We start from the raw sequence: 23,080 nt of genomic DNA, 5'->3' as shown, positions 1-23,080 counted from the left end.
TTAAATAATTTCATTCCAACCTCACAGCAACCCTAGGAAATAGACAGATCAGAAAGGTGTCATTCTTCCCATTTTACAGAGGAGGAAACTAAGGTCAGAAGAGGCTCATGGACTTGCCCAATGGTGCTCACTCAGTAAGTGGCAGAAGGGAAACAAGGATCTAGATCCCCTGACAGCTACTCCTGAAGGGCTTTGAAAAACTCAAAGAAAACAGCACAGTTTTTTTTTGTTCTTTCCAAAGTCCCAGAAAGAAAACATCTGGGAAGCCAGTAGACGATTTATTGGCTTTTGCTTTGGGCCTTTCTGCTGCCTTGAACAGAAGGAGTTCATTTATACAGCACCTTCTTCAGAGGCTTACAAAGCACTGGAAACCACAATGGTGGCTTTATGTGCAAGGTGGGAAGATGGAGAAACAAGAACTCAGAAAAGAGAACTGGCCAGCTCAAGACCACACAGTAAATCTGGGGCCCAGCTACCCACAGAACAATTAACCCAGGGGAACCAGAACTGCTCTTTACCACATGGAATGTGCCTAACCATTGTAAGAAGAAAGTGGAGAGATGGGGTATCAAGTATAAGGACCATCAAGAAGACAGATGCTGCTCATCTTGGGACATAACATTTCTTACTTGGTTTCTACTTGGAAAAGTGATTAAAAGATTCTTTTTTAAGATATGACTCATCTGAATGTAGGCTGAAACACATTATTTGTGTGTGTGTGTGTGTGTGTGTGTGTGTGTGTGTGTGTGTGTGTGTGTGTGTGTGTGTGTGTTCCTTTGGGTCTGTGTTTTCTTTCACAACAAGGGATACGGAAATGTTTTGCATGATTGCGCATATATAACCTATTCAAGCTGCTTACTGTCTCAGGGAGGGGGAAGGTGACAGGAGGGCGTAAATTTGGAACTCAAAATTGTAAAAAAAAAAAAAATGAATGCTAAAAATTGTCTTTATATGTAATTGGGAAAAATAAAATATTATTTAAAATTAAAAAATAAAAGTAAAGATTTGAGTCAGGAAGTAAGAAGACTCAATACCCGGTGGCTACAATGATACAAATTTTAAAAAATCACCAAAAAGGAAGGGAATGTATGAGTAAATGAAAAGACCCATGATGATCGGAGAACAGATAATGAAACAGACCTCTCTCCTCATGGCAGAGGGGTGAAGAAACACAAGGACAGAATGTAGTATATACTGTAAGACAAGGTTGCTGTATCAAGAGTTTTTGTTTAACTGTTACACAGAGGTGTTCAATCTGGAATGGAGAGAGGATTGTTGGGTTTTTTTTTCCTTTTCCAGAAATAAATGTCACATAAAGAAAAAAGGCATCAGCAAAATGTTTTAAGATATGACTTCAGAATTGGGGATAAAATATCAGAAACCTTAACAGAAAAGAATCAGTCAGCTAAATGAAAAATAAAACTCTTCTGTTGATGGTCTTGTCCTTTAGACCTTGGAAGAAACACTTGAAAAGCCCAGGACAAGTTCAGGAGCAAATCTGCATATGTTGGGCTCCACCAAGGCCCTCTCTGACCTCAAGCAGGAATCAGGATGGATTGGGGGAGTCCCCACTGAGCCTTCCCTCTTTGCACCCTTCCCACTTCCGGGCAGAGGCTCTGGTTATGTTCACTGACCAGGTTTTCATCTTTGTACTTGATGGACTGGGTGTGATGCCTCATGAAGCCAACGGTGAGCAGGAGATAGATGACAGCAAAGATGGTGTGCAGCCAGAGCAAGTCATTTCTGAGAAGGGAGAAAAACAGGTTCAGAGTTGGGGTTGGGGGCCACCGAGGGGAGCACCTAGGAATTTCATGTACAATTCTCTTTTTTTGATTCTACTTTGTGTATGAAAACGTTCATTTCTCCCTCCCTCTTTTTTTCTCCTTCTCTATCTGGTATTTCAGAATATTTGGTGTATTCAAAATACATCTTTTTTTTTTTTTGAAAGAGACAAGAAATGGATACAAAAGAAGACATTTGACCCCCTCAGTGCAGTCACATAGTAGGACTGGTTTTGATTGGCCGTGACATTCCCAATTCTCACTCACTTCACGTGACCTTCATAGTGATCTACCTTTCAAAATGTAGGTCTAACTATGCCACCTTCACCCCTCTCTCCATTACTCCAGTGGCTCCCCGTTACCTTCAAGATCAACTATAAAATGCTGTTTGGCTTTCAAAGCCCTTCATCACTCAGCCCCCATCTACCTTTCCAGTCATTACATTGGACTATTTTATGATCTGACAATATTTGTCATCCCCACCCACTTTCTCCACTGGGTGTTTTTACTGCCTATGCCCCATGCCTGGAATTTTTTTCCTTCGTACCTCCAGCTCCTGGTTTCCTTCAAGCCTCAGCTCAAATCTCACCTCCCACAAGACACCTTTCCTAGTCCCTTCAGCTGTTCCCACTTCCCCTCTCAGACTACCTTTCCTCTACTCTGTATCTTGGACATACATAGTTGTTTGCAGGTGTCTTCCCCCATTAGAAGGTGAGCTCCTTCAAGGCAGGGACAGTGTTTTTGCCTTTCTTTGTACTCCCAATACTCAGCACAGAGCCCTGCAATACTAGCCTTTAGTTAAATGCCTATTAATTGATTTGACTGACTCCTCAGCTTTGCAGCAGCTTCTGGCCCTGAGCCCACTGCTGCCATCCTTGGGCAGGGGTTAGAAAAGCTCTTGTTCTATGGAAAGAGGAGTAAGAGAAAGGCAGAGTAGAGATTCAAATGTGAGGGATAAAGAAAAGTGTACAGAACAAGGCCAACAATTTACACTCTGGGTCCTGAAGTAAAGATGTCAGAAAGCTCCCTCCCTGCCCTTATGCCTTGTTAACTGTAATGTATCTGTATCTCTGGGGCATGAGGGACTCTTCCTTTTGTGAGCATCCCCTACAAAACATGGGTTTTTCTTATGACGTTCATGGTTGCACATTCATAGCCAGGAAGAGTTCATAAATCTTGACCCTCTTCTCATCTCTATCAATAAATCAACAAATATTTATTAAAAATCTAATAAGTATCAGGTACTGTACCAAGTGATGAAGATACAAAACAAAAATTAAACAGTTGTTGCCTTCAAAGAATTCACATTCCAATGGAGGGGGATAAGCACATTTATATGTATCTACAGCATAAGTTTAAAGTGAATAAATACAAATCAGTACAAATTCACTAAATACAAGACAGTTTGGAAGGGAGGATGCTCGGGGCAGGGAATAGAAAAGTCTTCATACAGAAAATGATGCTTGAGTTGGATCTTAAAGGAAAGGAGGGACTCAGAGACACCTCACTCTCTACGCTTGTTCCCTTTATCCCATCACCAAATTTCATATTTTCAACTCCATCTCTGACTCTCAAAGATGTATCTTCAACCTTGCACTGAGCTGGCACCTTGTATCTCCCACTGGCTATATGTTATCTCCAACTGTATCTCCAACAAAAATTTCAAAGTCAGCTTGTCCAAAACTGACCTTTATCTTCCACCCTAAACCCACTCCTCTTGGCTTCTGAATGTGTTGTGGCCTATCCTGGCCTCCCCAGTCTGGTTTCCCATTAAATTCCTCCCTGAGAAGAAACACACATCAGAGCAAGAATTGATAGCCCAGTGTCTGCTGGGATCCCCAGCTCTGACACTCACCCAGTCTGCAGATTTGCTATCGTCGTCCTCCCAAAACTGTAAGGATCTTTATCTATAGATAAAACATAGACACAGTGTCCTGAGATAGTCTTGAAGAAGACTGATAGGGAAAATCAGCTGGTGTTTATAGAACTCTGTGTAAACAGTTGAAATAAAATGTGGTCTAGTCTAGAAACCAGTGATTCTCATTTCTCAGGAAATTAGAATATACTTTATCCAGAGTTCACTTTGGCCACCATCCTGAATTTTTTTCCTTTTAATATCTAGTATGCATGCATTTTTATAAGTCAAAATAAATTAAAATTTAGTTCTAGATAACTTTATTACAACCCTTAGGATAATGAGAAACATCTTAGGGCATCACAAAACTAGACTTGGGAATCTCTACCATGGATAAAGATTAATTTTAGCATTTGAAAATGAGAACCTTTGCAGAATACTTGAGGGGGAAAAAATGTCACAGAATGTGGAACTTGACTGAAGAGAGTTGTACTGTGACAAAAGTACTGAATTTAGAAATGAAGGACCTATGTTCAAATTTCAGATTTGTTATGTAACACATCTGTATGACATTGGCTAGGTCTCTGGCACTTAGATGTTCTCAAATCTGATTCAGCCCTGAATCCCTGGAGATCCATTCTGGATCTTTGTCAATGAGCTCCAAAGCAGGGTCCCTGCTCTGGCCTCTCCCTTCTCCAATCAGAAAAGTGGGTAGGAAAAGTTCTTACCCAGTAAATCACCTGAGAGATTGACAGGCAGGATGACACACAGAGACAGGAAGCTGATCACCACCAGCAGGAAGATGATATGGCGTTGGAAGGACAGGTAGTGTATGGCGTCATCTCCACACCATTCCTGGATATGTTCATCTCTGGGCAGACACAGACACACACAAACATGCAGTTTCAATTGAGTAGCTTGGGCCAGAAATTCCTTCAGAATCTTACGGCTGCCCTGATTTGTGTTGATTGCATTTCATGCAACCACCTAAGTATGTAAAAGTGTGTGCATGCATGTGTGTGTGTTTACATCCCAAAGATCTTTCTGTCAGTCTGAATCAATCAACAAAGATTTATTAAACCTCTGCTCTGTGCCAGGCATTGAGCTAAGTACCACAAAGCACTTATCTCCAAGAGCTAGTGACACAAAGACAAAAATGTACCAATCCCTGCCCTCAAGGGGCTTATGTTTTATTGGACAAGCAAAGATGCTGACAATGTAGGTTCTAAAAATTCAACCAGCATTATGCTGGGCAACTACACAGGAAGACAGCCTGATGACCAGGGAGAAGGCTTCTGGATGGCGGGAGGCATCCCTTACTGCGTTCCCCCTCTCTCCATCTCTGTTCATCACAATGGAAATCATTGATAGGAAAGAAGTGCCAGGGAAGCCCCGCTCTAATCCTAAAGGCTGTTCCCTCTGCCCTGGCATCTCCCTGCTAGGTCCTGAAGACCAGAAGAACAAAGCAATGGCTTTTTGTCCTTTATGATGCTGCATTAGGGAGGTCTATGGATAGGAAGAGTCTTGAGATTAAAGATACAAGAGCTGTGCCATGGGAGGGAAAGGATTAAACAAAGTCGGAAGACCTGGGTTTGAATCTTGCCTCATACCTATTGACTGTGTGACCTTGGGCAATTCACAACCTCTCTGGGCTTGTTTTCTCATTTCTAAAATGAAGGATTGGATTAGATGGCCTCTGGGGTCCTTCTAGTTATAAACTGATGATATCATGATGATTACTTTTTGTGCTCTAGAGGGAGAAGGGGTGCCACCCTTAGCTCAATGCTACCCTAACAATGAGGCCCGTAGAGACCCACCACTTCTCAGGAAGTCAGAAATCAATGTGTCCGGCAGAGGAATGACAGCCCTATCCCACCTTCAGACTTTTTAAACACAGCCCACCTTTTGGTTTTAAGTCAAACCCAGCTCTCTTCTGACAACCACAATGGAGATAGTATTGAGATATGAGGAGGTCACTTCTTTGGCTTAGCCTCACAGACCAGAAGAGGGATGGATGGGCTCTGTGATTCCCTCCTGTGGTTTCCCTAAAAGCTTGTCTCTGTTTCCTGAAGGCCAGGCAATATACGTTGCCCTCTGGGTCCCTCTCCTGACTTCCCCAATTATTTTACCATCTTGCTCCTGGTTTCCCTCTCTTCCCCATCTCCTGACATCATCCTGAAGGACCCCTCTAAGAGCTGGATCACACAATCCTTCAACCTCAGAATCTTCTCTACCCCTCTTCAGCTGCATATGGGCATGACTATACCTTCCAGGGATGGGGAATCTGTGCCCTGGAAGCCACATGTAGCCCTCTAGGTCCTCAAGTGTGGCCCTTTGACTAAATCCAAACTTTACAGAACAAATCTCCTTAACACAAGGACTTGTTCTGTAAAACTTGGGACTCAGTTAAAAGCTCATATCCAAGGACCTAGAAGGCCACATATGATCTTGAGGCCGCAGGTTTCCCACCCCAGCAAGGCTTAGGCTTTACCATTCCTCAGAACCATGCCTCCTTCAAGTTCCCCAACTTCCAAAATTCTATTCTCTAACCACAGACTCCAGCTCTCCTGCCTCTCTCGTTTTCTCACACTAAAACATATTTTTTGTCCTTATCATGACTACCACAAAGCCAGCTCTGTTCTCCCAACACATTCTCTCACTCTGGCTTTATCTGTTTCCGCACCCAGCTTGATGACCTTCCACTTTCATGTTTTACCAGCCAGGGTCCCAGAATGCCTTGCTCCTGACCTTTTGTCATTCTTGTTTGGCTAATTTCATCGTGAGCACCATCCCCAACATCTTTTTTCTCTATTTTTGCTTCTCAGGCTGAGAAGGTCACACAACAGAGCTGATTTTATTCCAAATGGATGATCCATACGTTTTGGCTGGGCTCTCACTGAAGGTCAAAAATCCTACTTTACTCCCTCACTAATTCTCCCCCAGATCACTGACCTTGCTTCCTGCTTGGATCTTAGTCACCATCCTGGGAAGCAACTCTCAGAGAGATATAGCCTAGCAACTTCTTCTGCTGGGTACAGCTACTACAGACTAGAAAGTTCTTGGCACTGTCAAATGTTCCAACATCAGAAACTGGTACGATTTTATCAGTGGAAATGGCATGGATGCATCACTATCTGCTTTGCTACTGCATCCTAAGGACCACGGGACCTTTCCATCTGACTTGAGACTGAAACTTTCTATATGGATTGTCTCCCCCATAAGAATGTGAGCTAGTAAGAGCAGAGACCTTCTTTCCTTTCTATTTATATCTCCTGGGGCTAGTGCAGTGCTTTGCATGTAGTAAGCACTTAATAAATGTTTTTTCATTTATTTGTTCAATGGTAATCTCATTCAATTCCATATCTTTAACTCCCACCTCCATACAGATGACTCCCAAAACTCTGTCTTCAACCCTGATCTCTCCTCCGAGCTTGAGACTCTATCTCCAACAGAGTATAGGATATCTCCATCTGGACACCCCACAAACACCTCACATGCAACATGTCTCACAAACTAAGCTTATTCTCTTTTTCCCTAAATCTACTTCTTCTGACTTTGTTATTTCTGTCAGAGGTGCCACTATTCATCTAGTCTAAAAAGATTCAAAATTCTGGGGTTATCTTTGAATCTTCTCTCTCCTTCATCTCTCATGTCTAATCAATAATCAAATGCTGTTGACTTTAGCTATTCAATATTTTTCATTCCTGTGTTCCTTTCCCCTAACCCCCACCTCTAACCCACTGTCATTAAGGACCTAATCACATCCACCAATAATCTCTAATTGGTATTTCCATCTCCATTTTCTTCCTGCAGAATCAAAAAATTGGAAAGGTCCTCAGTAGCCATCTGGTTTACCACCCCTCCCCAATCCTCATTATATAATAACATACCCAAGTGGTCATCCAGTTTCTGTTTGAAGACCACTGATGAGTAGGGAAACGTACTATCTCCCAAGGAAGCCCAATTTCAATTTTGTATAACTCTAATTGTTAAGAATTAAGGGCAGCTAGGTGATACAGTGGATACAGAACAGGGCCTAGGGTCAGGAAGATTCACTTTCCTGAGCTCAAATCTGGCCTCGGGCATTTATTTACTAGCTGTGTGACCCTGAGCAAGTCACTTTACTTTGTTTGCCTCAGTTTCCTCATCTGTAAAATGAGCCGGATAAAGAAATGACAAACCACTCCAGTATCTGTGCCAAGAAAACTCCAAATGGGGTCATGAAGAATTGAGCGTGACTGAAAAACGACTCAACAACAAAGCTACAAAGCTACCATACCACAAAGGTGAATGGGAGCGAATGCCACGGTCCTAAAGACTTGAATCAGCAGTATTATGCGCCAGGCCTCAAACAAGGCTCTCCCCATCCAGCTGCATGGTTTTTACTTCTAAACCAGAGTTCTTACTATTATGCCTTGCACACAGTAAGGGGTGACATTCATCGTTGAATGAAGGAATGAATAATGAAAAAATCCGCTATTTCTTTCCTCAGTTTTAATAGAAACATTCTTCCTGCCCCACAGCTCCCATTACCTTTTGCTAGGAGTAGAAGGAGGGAAAGAGAAAAATTCCAAACCCCTTGTAGCAATAACTAGACTTAATGTTAGAGATTTACAACTAATAAAGAACTCTTCATTGCAGTTTTTTATCAACGGTTAGTTTTTCATGGAGCTAGCTTAGAAAAAGAAGGGAAAAACAGATTTCTATTCCCCCATTTTCACAGAGTGACCTGGCCCAAATAGAAAAGGCCAATGACAAGCCCAGTCCTGTCTAGAAAGAAAACAATATATATAGGTATGAATCCAACCAGTGGCAGAATTTACATTTTAAGTAACTGAGGAAAAAGAAGGTAGGGCCCACCCACTGTTGCCCTCTCTTTTTGACCACCTCACACTCCCAAGATGGTCTACTGCAAAGCATGAGGTCCCTCTATGTTCGGCAATTTATGCTCTGTTTTTGGGGTTCCCTTCCTTTTGGGTACTTTCATTTCCAAACCAGAAGGGCTCCTGGGATGAAACCTACGTTTCAATCCTGAGACAATGTTTATGAGGCAATAAAAAAGCACACCACACCCTATAAAAACACGATCATTCTATACCCCAATGCAGTTCAGCTCTTTCTTCCCTAATGTTCCTACCACCCAGATAAATGAGCTATAACAAAGGCTCCAAGTGACTGCTCTCTCCACCACATACTTACTGCATTCGGAAAACAGCAGTTAGCCATGAACAACACCCCTGGAAATAAAGAACAATTTGATTAGCTTCTAAACATCTGTTGCTTTGAGAAGACAGCTGTTTTCATAAGCTTTGAAACCAGACAACAATTTAATCTCCTATTATGCTGAAAGCAGTTTATTTGTCCTCAGTTTTGCAGCCTGTCCCTTTGTCCCCCTTAAGACAGTCTCCATATGCTCCTTGTTAAAAAAAAAAAAAAACTACCACAGCCGTGTACCATGTGTGTGGAACACTGGAGAAAATATTTCTTTCAAGTCTCAATAATTTTGGAAAAAAAATATTTTTAAAGCTCAAGAGGACACAGCCCAAACACTTAAATCAAGAGATGATGACATCTCAGGGCTGATTTGGAGACATCAATGCAGAGACTGTCAGTAGAACATTTGGAAAATAATTGATGGTGCCTGGGCCAGAAGCATAGGAGGTAGAAAATAGCAATTCTGGGGCAAACTTTTAGAGTGAAATCTAAGGGGAGGAAGTTTTCACTTGTTTGTAGACATTAGAAACAATCACAATTATTTTTAAACTTAAAACTCCCTAGAGTTTAATACTCCCTTAGCAGAGAAGTAGGTCAGTAATCCAACTGCTGATCATCTATGGGGAACTCTTTTCTTTCTTACCTCTTCTCTTATTTCCCCTCCCCGCCCTTTCCTTTTTTTTTTTCCTTCTGTCCCATTCTCTGGCTCTTCTCCCTCTCATTTCCTTTTCCTTCTACACTACAGCTTCAGCCTACCAAGTGGCCTGCTTGAGCCTACTGGCTAACATGAGGGTTAAAGGATTACTGACTTCTGTCTTACCTATTATCTCGATCTCGTTCACATGAATTCTTTAAGTATCCCAATTCTATTCTAACCCATGACGCACCTTTCCAAATAATATCCACTGCATTCTCCCAGTTCTTTTGATGAGCATGGGCAAAACCTACGTGATCTTGGGGAAAGCCACAACCTCTCTGAACCTCTTCTGTAAATTGAGAGAGTTGGACTAAATGGCTTCTGAAATCTCTTCCATCTTTAAATCTATGATGTCTTAATATTATTATTATAATATATTGTTATACATAATTAATATCAACAAAACAACTCTCATTTAGATAGCATTTTTACATTTACAAAGCTCTTTCTTCGCAATAACCCTGGAAGGTAGATGGTAGAAATATTATCATTCTTTTACAGTTAAGGAGGTCAGTTCTCAGAGAGGTTAAACAATTTGCACAGGACCACACACTCCTGAGTACCAGAGTCAGAGACTCAATCCAGTTCTCTGGATCCAGGCATCTTTCCCCTAAACCTGTCTGCCCCCTTGTGGTATAGTTAAGGACTGAGCTATAAATACTGGAAGTAGTCCTACTCCCAAATTTCTATTGTGAACTCTTGGAACCCACTGCCCACGCTGCTCTGTCCTTTAAAATACTAACCAGATCTGATTCAAAATCATGATGCCCTGAGGAAGAGGAAGACAGCCTCCGGTATCTGGAGTCCCTGGGACACACAAGGAGAGAAAGATACTTAAGTCTGTGTAATCATGTCTGGGGCACACTGCTCACAATTATCCCACCTTTCCAGGCTGGAATCCCATTCCCTATCCTAGGTTACCCCATTCCCTTAGAGAAGAATCAACTACATTTGCTTGGAGAATTATTGATTCAGCTGGAAAGGAAACTCAGCTTTCTACTTTTCCCTGTTGCTAAATTCCAGCTACAGAAATTTAAAAGCTACTGTGAGATTGCCTAAAATTACTCTATTTACCTTTTATAGGCTTCTAATTAACAGAATAAAATCAATGCAAATAATGTAATACTTACCTGAGGATATCATAACAGGTTCAAAATGCAAAAGATTTTTTAAAATCCATAGTCTCTGATAATAACACCTATGTGGTTCTGGGATGTTAGCAGATTGTAGGTACACATAAATTGTGGCCTGAATATGTCCTCAACCTCAGCAGAATGTGGTCTACCATAAGCAGGCCCTTTGTGTCATCTATCTGTATTTCCCAGGTTCAACTTTCTGCAGGATCACTGTTAGGTGGAAAATTTGACTGGGGCAATTCATTTCCCATCTATGTATAGGTACTTTACAGTAGTGGTACTAAAGTCAAACTCAAAGGGTTCCTTGGAGCTGCATATTGATTTAGAAAACCACAAATTAGCATTATCTATATTCTGTGTTATTATTTACTAGACATTTCCCAATGACACTTTACACTCTGGGAGTTTTGCAGGCACAAGATGACACCTCTGCTTTACAGATTACAAAGCACTAAACTACAGTTTGGTATAAAGTGGGAGTTCTTAACTTGGGATCTATAGACTCCCCCTACACCCCACAAAAAAAGTTTATAGATTTCAGAGAAATCTGAACTATATCGCAAATTTGTTTTTTTTAATATTTTGAAACTGTATATCAATATAACTTACTTTGCAACCATATATATGCATGTGTATGTATGTCTGTGTGTATATATATAAATATATACATATATGTATGTATGTACATATATACACATATATGTATAGATATACATATACATTATATATATGTATATATATACATACATATATATATATATATATAATTTTATGCATTTAAAGACATTCTCAGAAGTTTTACCAAAGGGGTCATAGGCTTTGCCCTTCACACACAAAAAGTTAACAAGCCTTGGTATAGTGGCTACAAGTGCTGGACCTGGAGTCAGGAAGTTTGGGGTTCAAGGTCTGCCTCTGAAACTAAGTGGGTAGATAAGTCCTTTAATCCTCTGAGCCTAAGGAAATTCTCTAAAACTATAAATTCTGGGCTGTCTGGTGTGTCTCTGTGGAGGGAGAGTTCCCACATTCGCTAAAATGTGGGTCTAGGACTTGTTGACAAAGCACTTTCCCAACAACAAATCAGCAATAAGGAAACTATAATCTGAGAAGTTGTGACTTGTCCAAATTCCTTAGGGTACTGAGTGTTGGAATCAGGATTCCTTCTCCATTTTTTGTCATTTGATTCCAAGTTCAGTGCCCTCACCAAAAGACTACCTCGCAAAAACTTTTATTGAGGCTTGTATTTTTTCTTCCTACCCTCAAAAAGCAAACAGCCTAATACTTCCTTTAATAAAACCTAAGCAAATTGTATCATGTTTTTGTTATCACAAGCAGTTTTCAAAAATCAATACGGGGCAAAGATAGCTTTTGATGTGACAAATAATCCATGTTCCCCAGGGCTGGGCAGTTCACAGATGTCCCTCCACCCACAGAGGCCACATTTCTGCACCAGCTTAGGCTGGTGGGAAGACAAGGCATTGTACGGAGGAATTCTCAGTTGAAACTGCCTATGGGCCCCAGGCAAGAGACAAAGGAACCCAGGGTCTACTCCCCAGTCTTCCCCATTAACATGCTACTGAAACAGCAGATACAATACCCATATAGGTATAGTATCTGGCCAGATCCAGAAGTTCTAATTGTTTAGATCTGTAATTTGCCATCACCTTTTTCCCTTTGATGTAAAATAGAAAATGGGCCTTCAGACCACAGTATGATATTGAAGGGGACAAAGAGTTTATGTGTTCCACTACAGTCATGTTGTTTTTCAACAAACTCAAAGGATGCCCAAGCATTGAGTTATGCCCACTGGGCTTTCACTGTAGTATAGCTTGAAATTCATGGATGGACTTTTTGGCCCTAAGGAGTCTCTCCTATTTTCAGTGTTCATGAACTCCAAAAGAACTACATTTGAAATAAGCAGATTGAGTAAAGAAACCCTCATCTTTCCACATTTTCTTCAATGTTGAAACACACAGGGAGCTACAGCAACTTTACTTCCTTTGTACGTTTTGATCTGCATGACAAGAATTCTGGTTGGGAGGCCAGGCATAGCTCTTTTCTGAGATGGGCAGCAAGAGCCAGGGCGGAGGAGGGGTGTTTCCAACAGGAAGAACAAAAGGTCATTTACATGGTGATGCACTGACTGAGCAGGGATTATATTGTAAGCCTACACTCACTTCCTGGGCCAAGAGCCAATCACACCTCTGAACAACCTTCAACATGTTTATCACATTAATCAAGTTAAAATAAAGATCTAGGGTCCCTAAGACATTAAAAAAAAAAGTCAAAAATAGGATGCCTGGAAGCAGAATGAGGAAGGGGGAGTGGATTAGCCCTGGTGACCATTTTATGGGTTGCTTGCATTATAATAACTCACACTTATATTGGCTTCATGCTTTGCAAAGCTCTTGACATAAATTATCTCATTCGATCCTCACTGCAACCCTTTTGGGAGAAAAGAATGAGTATCTCTGGTCTGGTAGACAAGCTAGCTGGAAGAGCTAACTCCTTCTCCACCAACATGCTCTCCTTTGCACCTGCCCAGAAGCCCCTCTTCTACCCCAACCCTATCCTCTCCCTTACCCCCTAAGAAGGAAAGCATCTGGGGAACGTCCCAATTTCTAGTACCCAAGTGACAATTCTGCTCCCATTACACCGAAGTAGATTTCATCTACTCTCATACCAAGGAATCTTATTTTTACCTGTCTGTTTCTGACACCAGTGCGATGCGGCCATAGTCCCAAAATCTTCTTCGAATTATGGAAAACACAACTATTAAAAACTAGGAGCAAGAAAGAGAAAAGGGCCGGGGGTAGGTGGGGGGCGGGGAGAAAGAGAAAGACAAACAGATGCATCACAGATGTTTTTCTAATTAGAAATAGAGATTTCTTGGGGATGAGCACGACATCATCCTAAGTTTACTAATACAAAGCTCAGCACCCTGGATACCTCCAGTAATGGTGATTCCCCTTCATGGGCCCGGAAAGTTGGTCATTTCTCAATATCCTACTCAGCTGTAGGAAGACAGACCCTCTTGCAATGGAGACTTCAGTAGGAGCTGCTTTCCCTGACCTCGGTACTATCTAACTGCAACATTTCCACTACCCAGCTTGTACTAACATCCAAGCAGAAGGATTAAAAAGTGACTCTAGCAAGCAAAATCACATTTATGTAGCAGCCCTGGAGACCAAGTTCTCTCACTCATACACACATACACATATACATATGTTTATATGTATCTATATTGTATATATGTGAGTATGCATAGACTTACACACACACACACATATACATATGACAGCTAGGTAGCCCAGTGGATAGAACACTGGGCCTGAAGTCAGGAGTCACTGGGCTCAAATCTAGCCTCAGACATTTTGCTGGGTGGACCCAGGCAAGTCACTTAACCCTGTTTGCCTCAATTTCCTTATCTCTAAAAAGAGCTGAAGAAGGAAATGGCAAACCATTTCAGTTTCTTTGCCAAGAAAACCCCAAATGAGGTCACAAAGAATGACCAAACAACATATATATTAGAATTAACAGCAAACAGCCTGCTCATTTTCCCATGACTAAGCCCTGATCAATATTCCTTAATCACTCAAGTTTTGTTTTTTTTAGAGGAAAGTAACAGTGCCTGGCTTGATTAGGTCTGAGCTATCACTGGAGATTTTTGCAAATAAGTAAATATGAACTTTATTTTATTTCCAATCCATCCTCCAAACAGCTGCCAAAGTGATATATCTTAGGCATAGGTTTGACCATGTCACTCCCCAAATCAATTATCTCCAGTAGTTCCTTATTACTTCTAGGAGTAAATATAAATTCTTCTATTTGGCATTTAAAGTCCATCACAACCTTGACTCCACCTTACTCTTAAAAGTTAATTATATATTACCCTCCTCCATATGGTCCATCCAAACTGGCCTTGGTGTTTCTCACATTTCATCTCCCACCTCTTTGTTTTTACACAGGGCTCTCCCCTTGCCAGGAATACACTCCCTCCTCCTTTCTCTGAAGTACAGAGACCAAATGAGGTCATCTGCTCATCATTCTCTTCTATGACTTATTGTTGGACGTCTACAACCTGGTTTTTTCTAAAAGAAACTGATTTATTCTTGCTATCTCACCCTTCCTCTGGGAGAAGCTCTTTCATCTTCTTGCAGATATCTTCCTTATATGGCCCTCCATATCAAGCTACATCTGTATCAATTTTGTATATAGTTAAAAGTGTACATATTGTTTCCCCCTTGAGAATGTGAATTCCTTAAGGAAGAGATGCTTTCACTTTTGTCTTTTTATCCCAGTGCCTGGTTCGTAGAAGAAGCTTAAAACTTGGGGCTTGTGGATTGACTGACTGATCTTAAAGGCACATGCTTGTTGACTGAAGTGTACCATAAGCAATACAGCAATACAGTATGTTCCTGGAAAGACTCAAATGAGAAGCTATATTCATACAGCTTTTTTGCAGTGCTTACATGCTACAGCTTGAGAATTTCCTATGCCCATCACCTTACAGGGCACTCTGATATTCCCATAATCTGAGAGGGAGAGAGAGACAAAGACAGAGAGAGAGAGAGACACACACACACACACACACACACACACACACACACACACACATAAACTGTCTTTAAAATTGCCTACCATCTGGCCCCACTCCTTACCTGATTCTCTCTCCTTCTAGTACCCTACTCATCCTGTTAACCCCAACCCAGCCTTCTTGAAGTCCCGGCTCCAGTCCATGCTGCTCAGGTATAAACTCTCCCCTTCCCCAACAGTCTCCCACTCCCTACCCCTATAAACTCCTTAAAGGCAGGGGCCTCTACTTAGTTTGATCCACCTAGCGTTCCCTCCACAAACCAAAAAGAAATGGGAGCATCTCACCAAGAAGCAGCTGACATCTATGAGCAGGACAGTAGGAACTCCACCAAAGGTCACTCCCTGGAGCACGGTGCTGGTGTTGTTGACAGTGCTGTAGCAATACGTATCATTGGGCTTGCCACCAACACTTAGCCTGTCTCTGCTCCTGATTACCCCAGAATGCCACAGGCTCAGGGTTGGGAAACTTGTGGTTCCCTTCATTCCTGGAGGCCAGATGGGAAAAGAGGAGGAAAGAGGGAAACAAAAAGTAGCAGAGTCAATGAGAGCACGGACACTCCCCTGAGACCACACTACGGGTACCAGTATCTCTTATGCTACTGTAGGGGACAAGGATTGGTGGCTAAGCAGGAAGTCAGCTGGAGAGAAAGGGATTCAGAATTCCTGTGTCCGGCAGTGGCAGCATCACTTGAGAATAGTTCCATTGTTTTAAGCAATTCCACATTGTCAGAGGGGTTGGGACAGCCAGGCTTACTCTGGGTCTCAGCCATATAAAACAGGTCCCCTTGAACACAATCTGTCAAATGGAAATTAACTGATATGGGTAAATCTAGACCAAGAGGAAACCTGTAGAAGAAGCTACTAATGTCTTAAAAGACTCTAGACCATGGAATCTGGGGCCCATAAAGTTGTTTCTAAAAATATTTTGGTAACGATTTTAACATAATTAGTTTACTTTGCAATCCTATGCAATTTATTTTATACATTAAAAACATTTTTTCTGAGAAGAGTGCCAAAGCGGAAGAAAAGAAAATAAGAATTTATTAAGTGCCTACTTTGTGCCAAGCACCGTTCCAAGTATTTGCAAACATTATCTCATTTTATATTTACAACAACCTCAAGGTTGTTGCTAACCTCAAGGGGTAGGTGTTATTTTAATCTCCATTTTACAGATGAGGAAACTGAGGCAGGCAGAGGCTTAGTAACTTGCCCAGGCTCACACAATTAATGTGTATGAGGCTGGATTTGAATTCAGGTCTTCCTGATTCTAGGCCCAGTGCTCTATCCACAGTGCCAACTAGCTGTCAAAGGGGGTCTATGACACAAAAAAAGTTAAGAACTTTAGTCCAAGATGAAAATTCTCTCTGGTCTTAAGGGTCACTAGCAAGACTAAACAATGTTTGTGGGGGCAACTGGCAAGGGTGAAAGAAAAGAGAGAGAAAAAGGGAAAATATATAGAAAAGAAACAAGTAGCAGAAGAATGGAATATCTTGTCTTGCTACAGTTGTCAACATGATACATGAGACACAGAAGATACATGATAAATAGAATCCTAGAAGAACAGACTCCTAGAGCTAGAATTAGGTCTAGATAACTTCTAAAATGACCTTTCTAATCCAACCCCCTCCCCTGCCATTTCATTCAACAGTTAAGGTGAGATGAAATTTGAGAGGGCTAAATGTAAAGCCTTATACTTGGGTTCAAAAAATCAACTTCATTAGTACAAAATGGGAGAGGTGTAATTTAGACTGGTATGTCTGGAAAAGAGCTTTGGGTTTCAGCAACCTGCAAGCCCAATGAATGAGCAGCATGGAGTGGCAGTCAAAAACCCTAATGTGATCTTGGCCTCCCCTAAGAGAGCTATAACTTCCAGGAATAAAGAGGCGATAGGGCAGCTGTACTCTTCTCCAGATAGATTTCATCTAGAGTACTGTGTCCAGTTCTAGATACCAAAGTTTAAGAATGATATCGATAAGCTGGAGGGAGTCACTAGGAGAACCAGGATGGTGAAAGAATTGCAAGTCAATTTCATATTCAGATTCACTGAAGGAATTTTAGATGTTTCATACTCCGCCATCTGTGCCTCCCCCCCCCCCCCGGCCAAAAAAAGACAGGGGAGGACATGATAGCTATCTTCAAAATTTTTAATGGCTATTAAATAGAAGAGAGTTAAATTTGATCAGTTTGGTCCTAAAAGGCCCACGAACCATGGGGTTGGAAGATGCAAAGACGAAAAGAGGAAAATTTTGGCTTGATTTCAGAGGGGAAAAAAACCAACTTCCTAACAATTAGAACTCTCCCAAAGTAGAACAGACTGACCACCTCAGGAGGTAGTAGGTTTCTCCTTATTGGAGAACATCAAGAAAAAGCTGGAAGAGGGATTAGACTTGATCAATCTGGTCCCAAAGGGAAGAACCATGAGACAAGAAGCTGCAAAGAGGCAAGTTTGGAACAATCTAGGAAAAACTTCCCAAAATTACAGCTGTCCAAAGTAATATAATAGTGCTTGAAGAAGCAGTTTAGCCAGGAAAATGGTTGTGGTCCTGGAATGAAACATGTAGATGGGGCCACAGCTGCTGAGCCTCCCTATCTCCTTTCACCATCGCCTCCAGGGGTAGGTCCCAAGGAGTTCTAATGCAGCAAGATGAATGCTTATCCCTCCCCTTCAACCTGACACTTACTGGGTGACTGGAATCAGGAGCCTATGAAAATGGCCTCAATCAGTGCCTTCTCTGGGATTTGCCAAGGGAGCAAGGGAGCTGAACATTCCTTGCCTCTGGCTCACCACAGCAAAGCCTCCCACACTGCTGAAAGCTGGACTCCGCCAGGATGACAACTCATTTCCTGCATGTCTTGAAAAACCAGAGTCTTGGAGGTCAGTCAGCCTTCATGGATTGCTCTAAGAGGAATAGGAAGGAATAGACAAAGGCCCAATCAGGTTCCTTGCCGCTCTTTTTATATTCTCTAAAAGTTGCCCGAACATCTTTGAATTTAAAGCCCTTGATAGACTTTGGTTTTATCTAAGAGCCCACCCACATCAGCTCTCTTTTCCCAGTCCCTACTGCAACTATTAAAAAAAAAAAATTGGTTTGTTTTGCTTCATGCCCCTGTTCCTTTCTGCTTTTCAAGCATTCAATCCTATCCCTCCAAAGAGAGTCCCTCCCAGTGACTTTCTGTTTTGACCAACTTTTCCTCTTCCTCAGGAAGAGATAGTAGCTGAGGGAGGTGGCCTGTGAAGTTAACAGTGTGCTCACCCCCCAAAAGCCTCTCCCCCTTCTCCAGAGGGATAAGGAATCAGGAAGAGCCAGGGTAGCATAAACCAGGAAGAAGAGACAAGGGGAGGGGAAAGAGCAGACATCTGAGACTGAGGATTGCTCTACATCAGAAGGCAAGGTCTCAACTGTTTTTCAATTGATCTACCAACATTCATTAAGCACCTGTATGACAGATACTGTGATCCAAATACACCAATGCGATGCTCTTTCCCCGCAAGGAGCTTTCATACTACTGGGTGGGGGGAACACAATGTATTATTCATAAATATAGGATACATATGCAAAATTAATGCAACAGCATTGGGAGCAGGGGAGAAAATGAAGAGGTAAGAAAAATTAGGGGAGTCAGGAAAGGCCTCCTGAAAGAGGTGACCCTTAAAGGGAATGAGGGGTTCCAAGAGGATGAGGAGGGAGAGCATTCCTGGAATAGGAGACAGCCTGTACAAAGGCAGAAGGGTGGGAGGTGGAAGGCTGTATGTGGGGAGCATCAAATAGGACAGTCTGACCAGACTGTAGAGTTTATGAGGGGGAAAAATGTGTAATCAGCCTTGACAGGGCTTTACATTCCAAATAGAAATTTGTATTTGATCCCAGAAGCAAAAGGAAGTCACTCATAGAGCATCTTATGGTGGTTTTTGCCATTTCCTTCTCCAGCTCATTTTACAGGTAAAGAACTGAGGCAAATAGGGTTAAGTGATTTGCCCAGGATCACACAGCTAATTTAGGGTTTGAACTCACGAAGATGAATCTTCCTGATTTGAAGCCCAGGGCTCTGTCCACTGTACCACCTAGCTGCCCCTACTTGTTACTTAATAAATGCCCATTCATTCCTTCATTCATATCTTCAGCACCTAATATAGTACCTGGTATGCACTTAATAAATACTCATTGATTGATAGAGCATTGAAAACCTCAGGCCAGCAGGACTGGGCATCGAATCCCCCACCTACCACATGGCTGGGAGAGAGGTGTGATGCTGAGAGCCATTGGCTTTGGCAAAAGCCTAAGGCATTAAGGAAACCAGCCAGGCAGGCACTTACTGCTGAGGAGAGTTCTGAGACTACATTCGGAATATGTCTCAGACTAGACTAGATAGTTCAGTACAAAAATAGATAAATGAATAATAAAACAGCACAGCATAATGGAAAGAGTGTGAGATCTGGAATCAGGGAACCCTGGTTCAAATCCCAGCTATTTACTCTTTGTGTCACCTTGGACAAGTCACTTCATATCTTCCTCTGTTTCCAATGCCCCCTTAAATGAGGGCATTGGACTAAATGATCTCTTGTGTCCCTTTCTTCTCTAAAGCTATAAATACTACCATCCTATTCTATCTAGAAATTGCGTTTTTAAAATACCTGCCACAATTTTTCCATTTGATATCCACAATATTCCTGCACAAACCATCTCTGAGGAACAGAATTTAAGTAGCCAGTCCTAGATCACGCTGCTGGAAAAAAGTCTAATTGGGCTGTATCCCAGCTGGCTCAGCACACCTAATTCAGCATTTTTTCCAAGCACAGCGATCCCCCCCAAATCTGAATCCAAAACCCTGGATTGTCAACCAAATCCAGGTGCTCATCTTGACTGTACCAAAGAGCTAATTACACATTTCAGTGACTTCTGTGGTCTGCATGGGTATATTACAAGGCAGTACACAGCGTGGACCGATGGTAAGGGCACTGTTGAGAGTCAAGACCAGCATTTCTTTTTCAGTTCTTCCAGACTCACTGTATGACCCTGGTAAGTTACCATTCCTGACTCTCCATTTCCTCAACTCTAACATCAAACTCATAACCCTTGTTATTCCCTCCTACAGAAGCTATAGAAGGCTAAGCATCTCAGAAGAGAGGCACTATAGAAACACAAGGTATTTTTTTTCCTCCATCCCCACCAAATTTAAAGATGATGTTTTAGGAATAGTTAACTCCAAGCAGCTAGGTCTCCTCTGGCGTGCTTGAGTACCGTATCTCTTGAAGTCTTGTGACTGGAGATCTCTGATAACTTTAGATTATCAGGAACTGAAACCTCAGTGGATTTTGTTTCTCTGCAAAATCTTTTTCATGGAAGACTCCTCATGGAGCAGTTTGACTTCTAAGGCACCTACTCTGGAGGAGAAGTGAGGCTGGTGGACTCGCACAGCCTTCCCTCCCTCAAAACAAAGTCAAGCGCAAGTCATGTCATTTCTCTGATGGCCTGGTCTTCTTCTGCAACGAAGGACAAACACAAACGAACACACACACACACACTTAACCATCAATTGAACTGTATGCAGACTAGAGCTGGGACACTGTGTGCTCTTCAAATTTGTGGCCTATTAATAAGGGAGGAGGGGGGAATTATAGCTCTCAGTTTTAAAAAATCATTCCCTCAAGCTAGAGAAACACACAAGCGATGCCCAGAGGGACAATTCATGCTTGTGTTTTCTTCCATTCCCTAGTATATGAACTTCCAGCTGGCTTCCAGATTCATCCCCATACCAAACCAAACATGCTGGGGTATGTGACAGCACTTCTAAGAGAAATGATGACACAATCTCTGTTCCTGCCCATACCCAACCATAGAGAAATTTCAGCATATGTGGAGTCATTAAGAGGCCCAATGAATTTCCTGTGTTGGGAAGGACATTTTTATGCGATGTTTTCTGAGGAAAAATGATCCCCTCTGACTATATTCCTTTTGGAATCCTACCAACACACTTTTGGATACCCCCAAGATATCCTCTTTGGACAGCCTCCTTCAGCAGTCTGGGGCCTGAATCAACCGTCCACCCAGAACCCCTGCCCTCACTACTTATTCCCTACTTCAGACTTGGAGCAGAAAGTCTTCAGTAGGCACCCCACTGCATCCCTTGTCCTTGGAGGGAGGCACTTAAGACTGAAATCACCAAAGTCACCTTAAACTCTCTGATAACTTTGGCTTATCAATTTTCTTTCTTTGCAAAAGCTTTCTTAGCCCTGTTCCTTCCCCTCTTCCACACCTCCAGCTTTCAGGTCCTGTCCACCGTACCCAAGGAGCCAAACTGGTAACAGGTGGTTCAAATTCAGATAACATTCCTTTATTCCTTTGGACTTTCCAAATATGTGTGTCCCTAAAGTCTTGGTACAGTGTTAATCAGTTAAAAGACTTTTGGGGGATATATTCTGTCTAAGTCCACTGTGAGGCTCCACTGATGAGCTCAGGCCTCTCAACAATCAGTCCCTTAATATCTCTCCTGCCAAGTCTCCCCGTGAGTAGATAAACTCAATCGATCAGAAAGCATTTATTAAGCGCTTACCAAACACAGAGCTAAACTCTAGAGATACAAAAGAAAAAACCAATAGTCCCTGCCCCAAAGAGACTTATATTTTATGGGGCCAGGGAGGGGGGGCAGCAATGTAAATAAATAGGTATAGAACATACAGAGTAGATGGAAGTTAACCCTAAAAGTCTAGAAGCCTAGGGAGGAAATGCCAATTGTAGCAGCTCCGGGATAGGCCGGTGGAGACTTCAGACGCCAGCTGACAGGGAAGGAAAGCGGTACAGTAGCTGAGGTTGAGAGGGGCTAGAGAGGGGAAAGCAGGATAAGAGGGGGAAGGGGCAGGATTAAGGAAGAAAGGAGGCAGCGAATTATAGCAGAGAGAGTCCCGGGAGGGGAGTAAGGAATCCTAGAAGAAGAGAAGGTAGTTGCTCTGCCCTGTCCCGAGGTTGGAGCCTTGCTTCCGCCGGGGAGGCGCCCCCGGTCCCCTTCTCTTATTGCTGAGATAGGAGGGCTATGGATACCACCCACTCACCCACACCCTGGCAGGACCACAGCTGAAGGCCTGGACTTGCCACGCCTGCCCCAGAACAGGACACCTGACGTGGCAGGGCTCGGGGTCGGTGCCCCCTGCCCAGCCCCGCTCAGCTCACAGGGCAGGTAGGCGAGGGGGCAGCAGCGGCGGCGCCCCCCAATCCTTGTCCCCCTTTTACCTGTAGCAGTGTCTCTGGCCCCGGCCCCGAGAGGTTGCGGAGCTCCACCCCGTCCGGCCCAGAGGCTACCTGACCACTTAAAAGTTACAAAGTGAAACTCAAGCACTTCCAATGCACATGCGCAGAGGCTCCGCCTTTTGCCCAATTTGGGCTTTCTGGGCACCCAGCAGGCTACGCTCCCAACTGTGCCCCGCAGCTAAACTCAGCGACCCACCTGCGCCACTCAGCTGGAGGTCGGGCCCAGGATCCTCCTGTTGCCCCCTCGCTTTCTCAGAGTCCACAGCTGGGTGCTCCACTGCCCGCTAGGCATCCCCGAGCTTCTGCGGACCTGAGGGCAATCGTCTCAGCCAAACAGCTCATTTTACAGACAGGGAAACTGAAGCTCCAAGATGGGAAGTGAGTTGGCCAAGGTCACGGAGAAAGTAAGCCGGCACCCGAGCTGCTCTTAGAAGATTCACACATGGTTTGGGAAACATGAAATAAATGCTCTTTAACCTCCATCCTGAATAGAGTTTTGGGTGGAGAAAAGGGAACAGGGCAGGCACTCGGATATGAGCCAGAACCAGAGGTAGGGGAGG

The 23,080-nt window shown here is 42.8% G+C and overlaps 1 protein-coding gene across 4 annotated transcripts in view; it reads right to left on the bottom strand.

Annotated features, from left to right (window-relative positions):
* TMEM63A (transmembrane protein 63A) overlaps nt 1-22,713 on the bottom strand; it is a 39,992-nt gene extending 17,279 nt beyond the window's left edge. For 2 of the 4 annotated variants that reach the window (XM_072647703.1, XM_072647706.1), the window contains exons 1-9: nt 22,503-22,713; nt 17,958-18,175; nt 15,562-15,761; nt 13,383-13,462; nt 10,291-10,354; nt 8,836-8,873; nt 4,365-4,507; nt 3,637-3,688; nt 1,635-1,743 (exon numbers count right to left, since the gene is read on the bottom strand). In XM_072647703.1, coding sequence (XP_072503804.1) covers nt 1,635-1,743; nt 3,637-3,688; nt 4,365-4,507; nt 8,836-8,873; nt 10,291-10,354; nt 13,383-13,462; nt 15,562-15,759 — 684 coding nt within the window. In that variant the 5' untranslated portion in view covers nt 15,760-15,761; nt 17,958-18,175; nt 22,503-22,713. The remainder of the gene's footprint in view (nt 1-1,634; nt 1,744-3,636; nt 3,689-4,364; nt 4,508-8,835; nt 8,874-10,290; nt 10,355-13,382; nt 13,463-15,561; nt 15,762-17,957; nt 18,176-22,502) is intronic. The other 2 variants (XM_072647705.1, XM_072647704.1) reach the window with 2 other exon arrangements.
* Between the last annotated feature and the right edge of the window lie 367 nt (nt 22,714-23,080).

Source organism: Notamacropus eugenii, chromosome 2 (genome assembly GCF_028372415.1).
Source record: "Notamacropus eugenii isolate mMacEug1 chromosome 2, mMacEug1.pri_v2, whole genome shotgun sequence".
NCBI classification, from domain to species: Eukaryota; Metazoa; Chordata; class Mammalia; order Diprotodontia; family Macropodidae; genus Notamacropus; species Notamacropus eugenii.
This window is presented reverse-complemented; position numbering and strand designations above follow the sequence as displayed.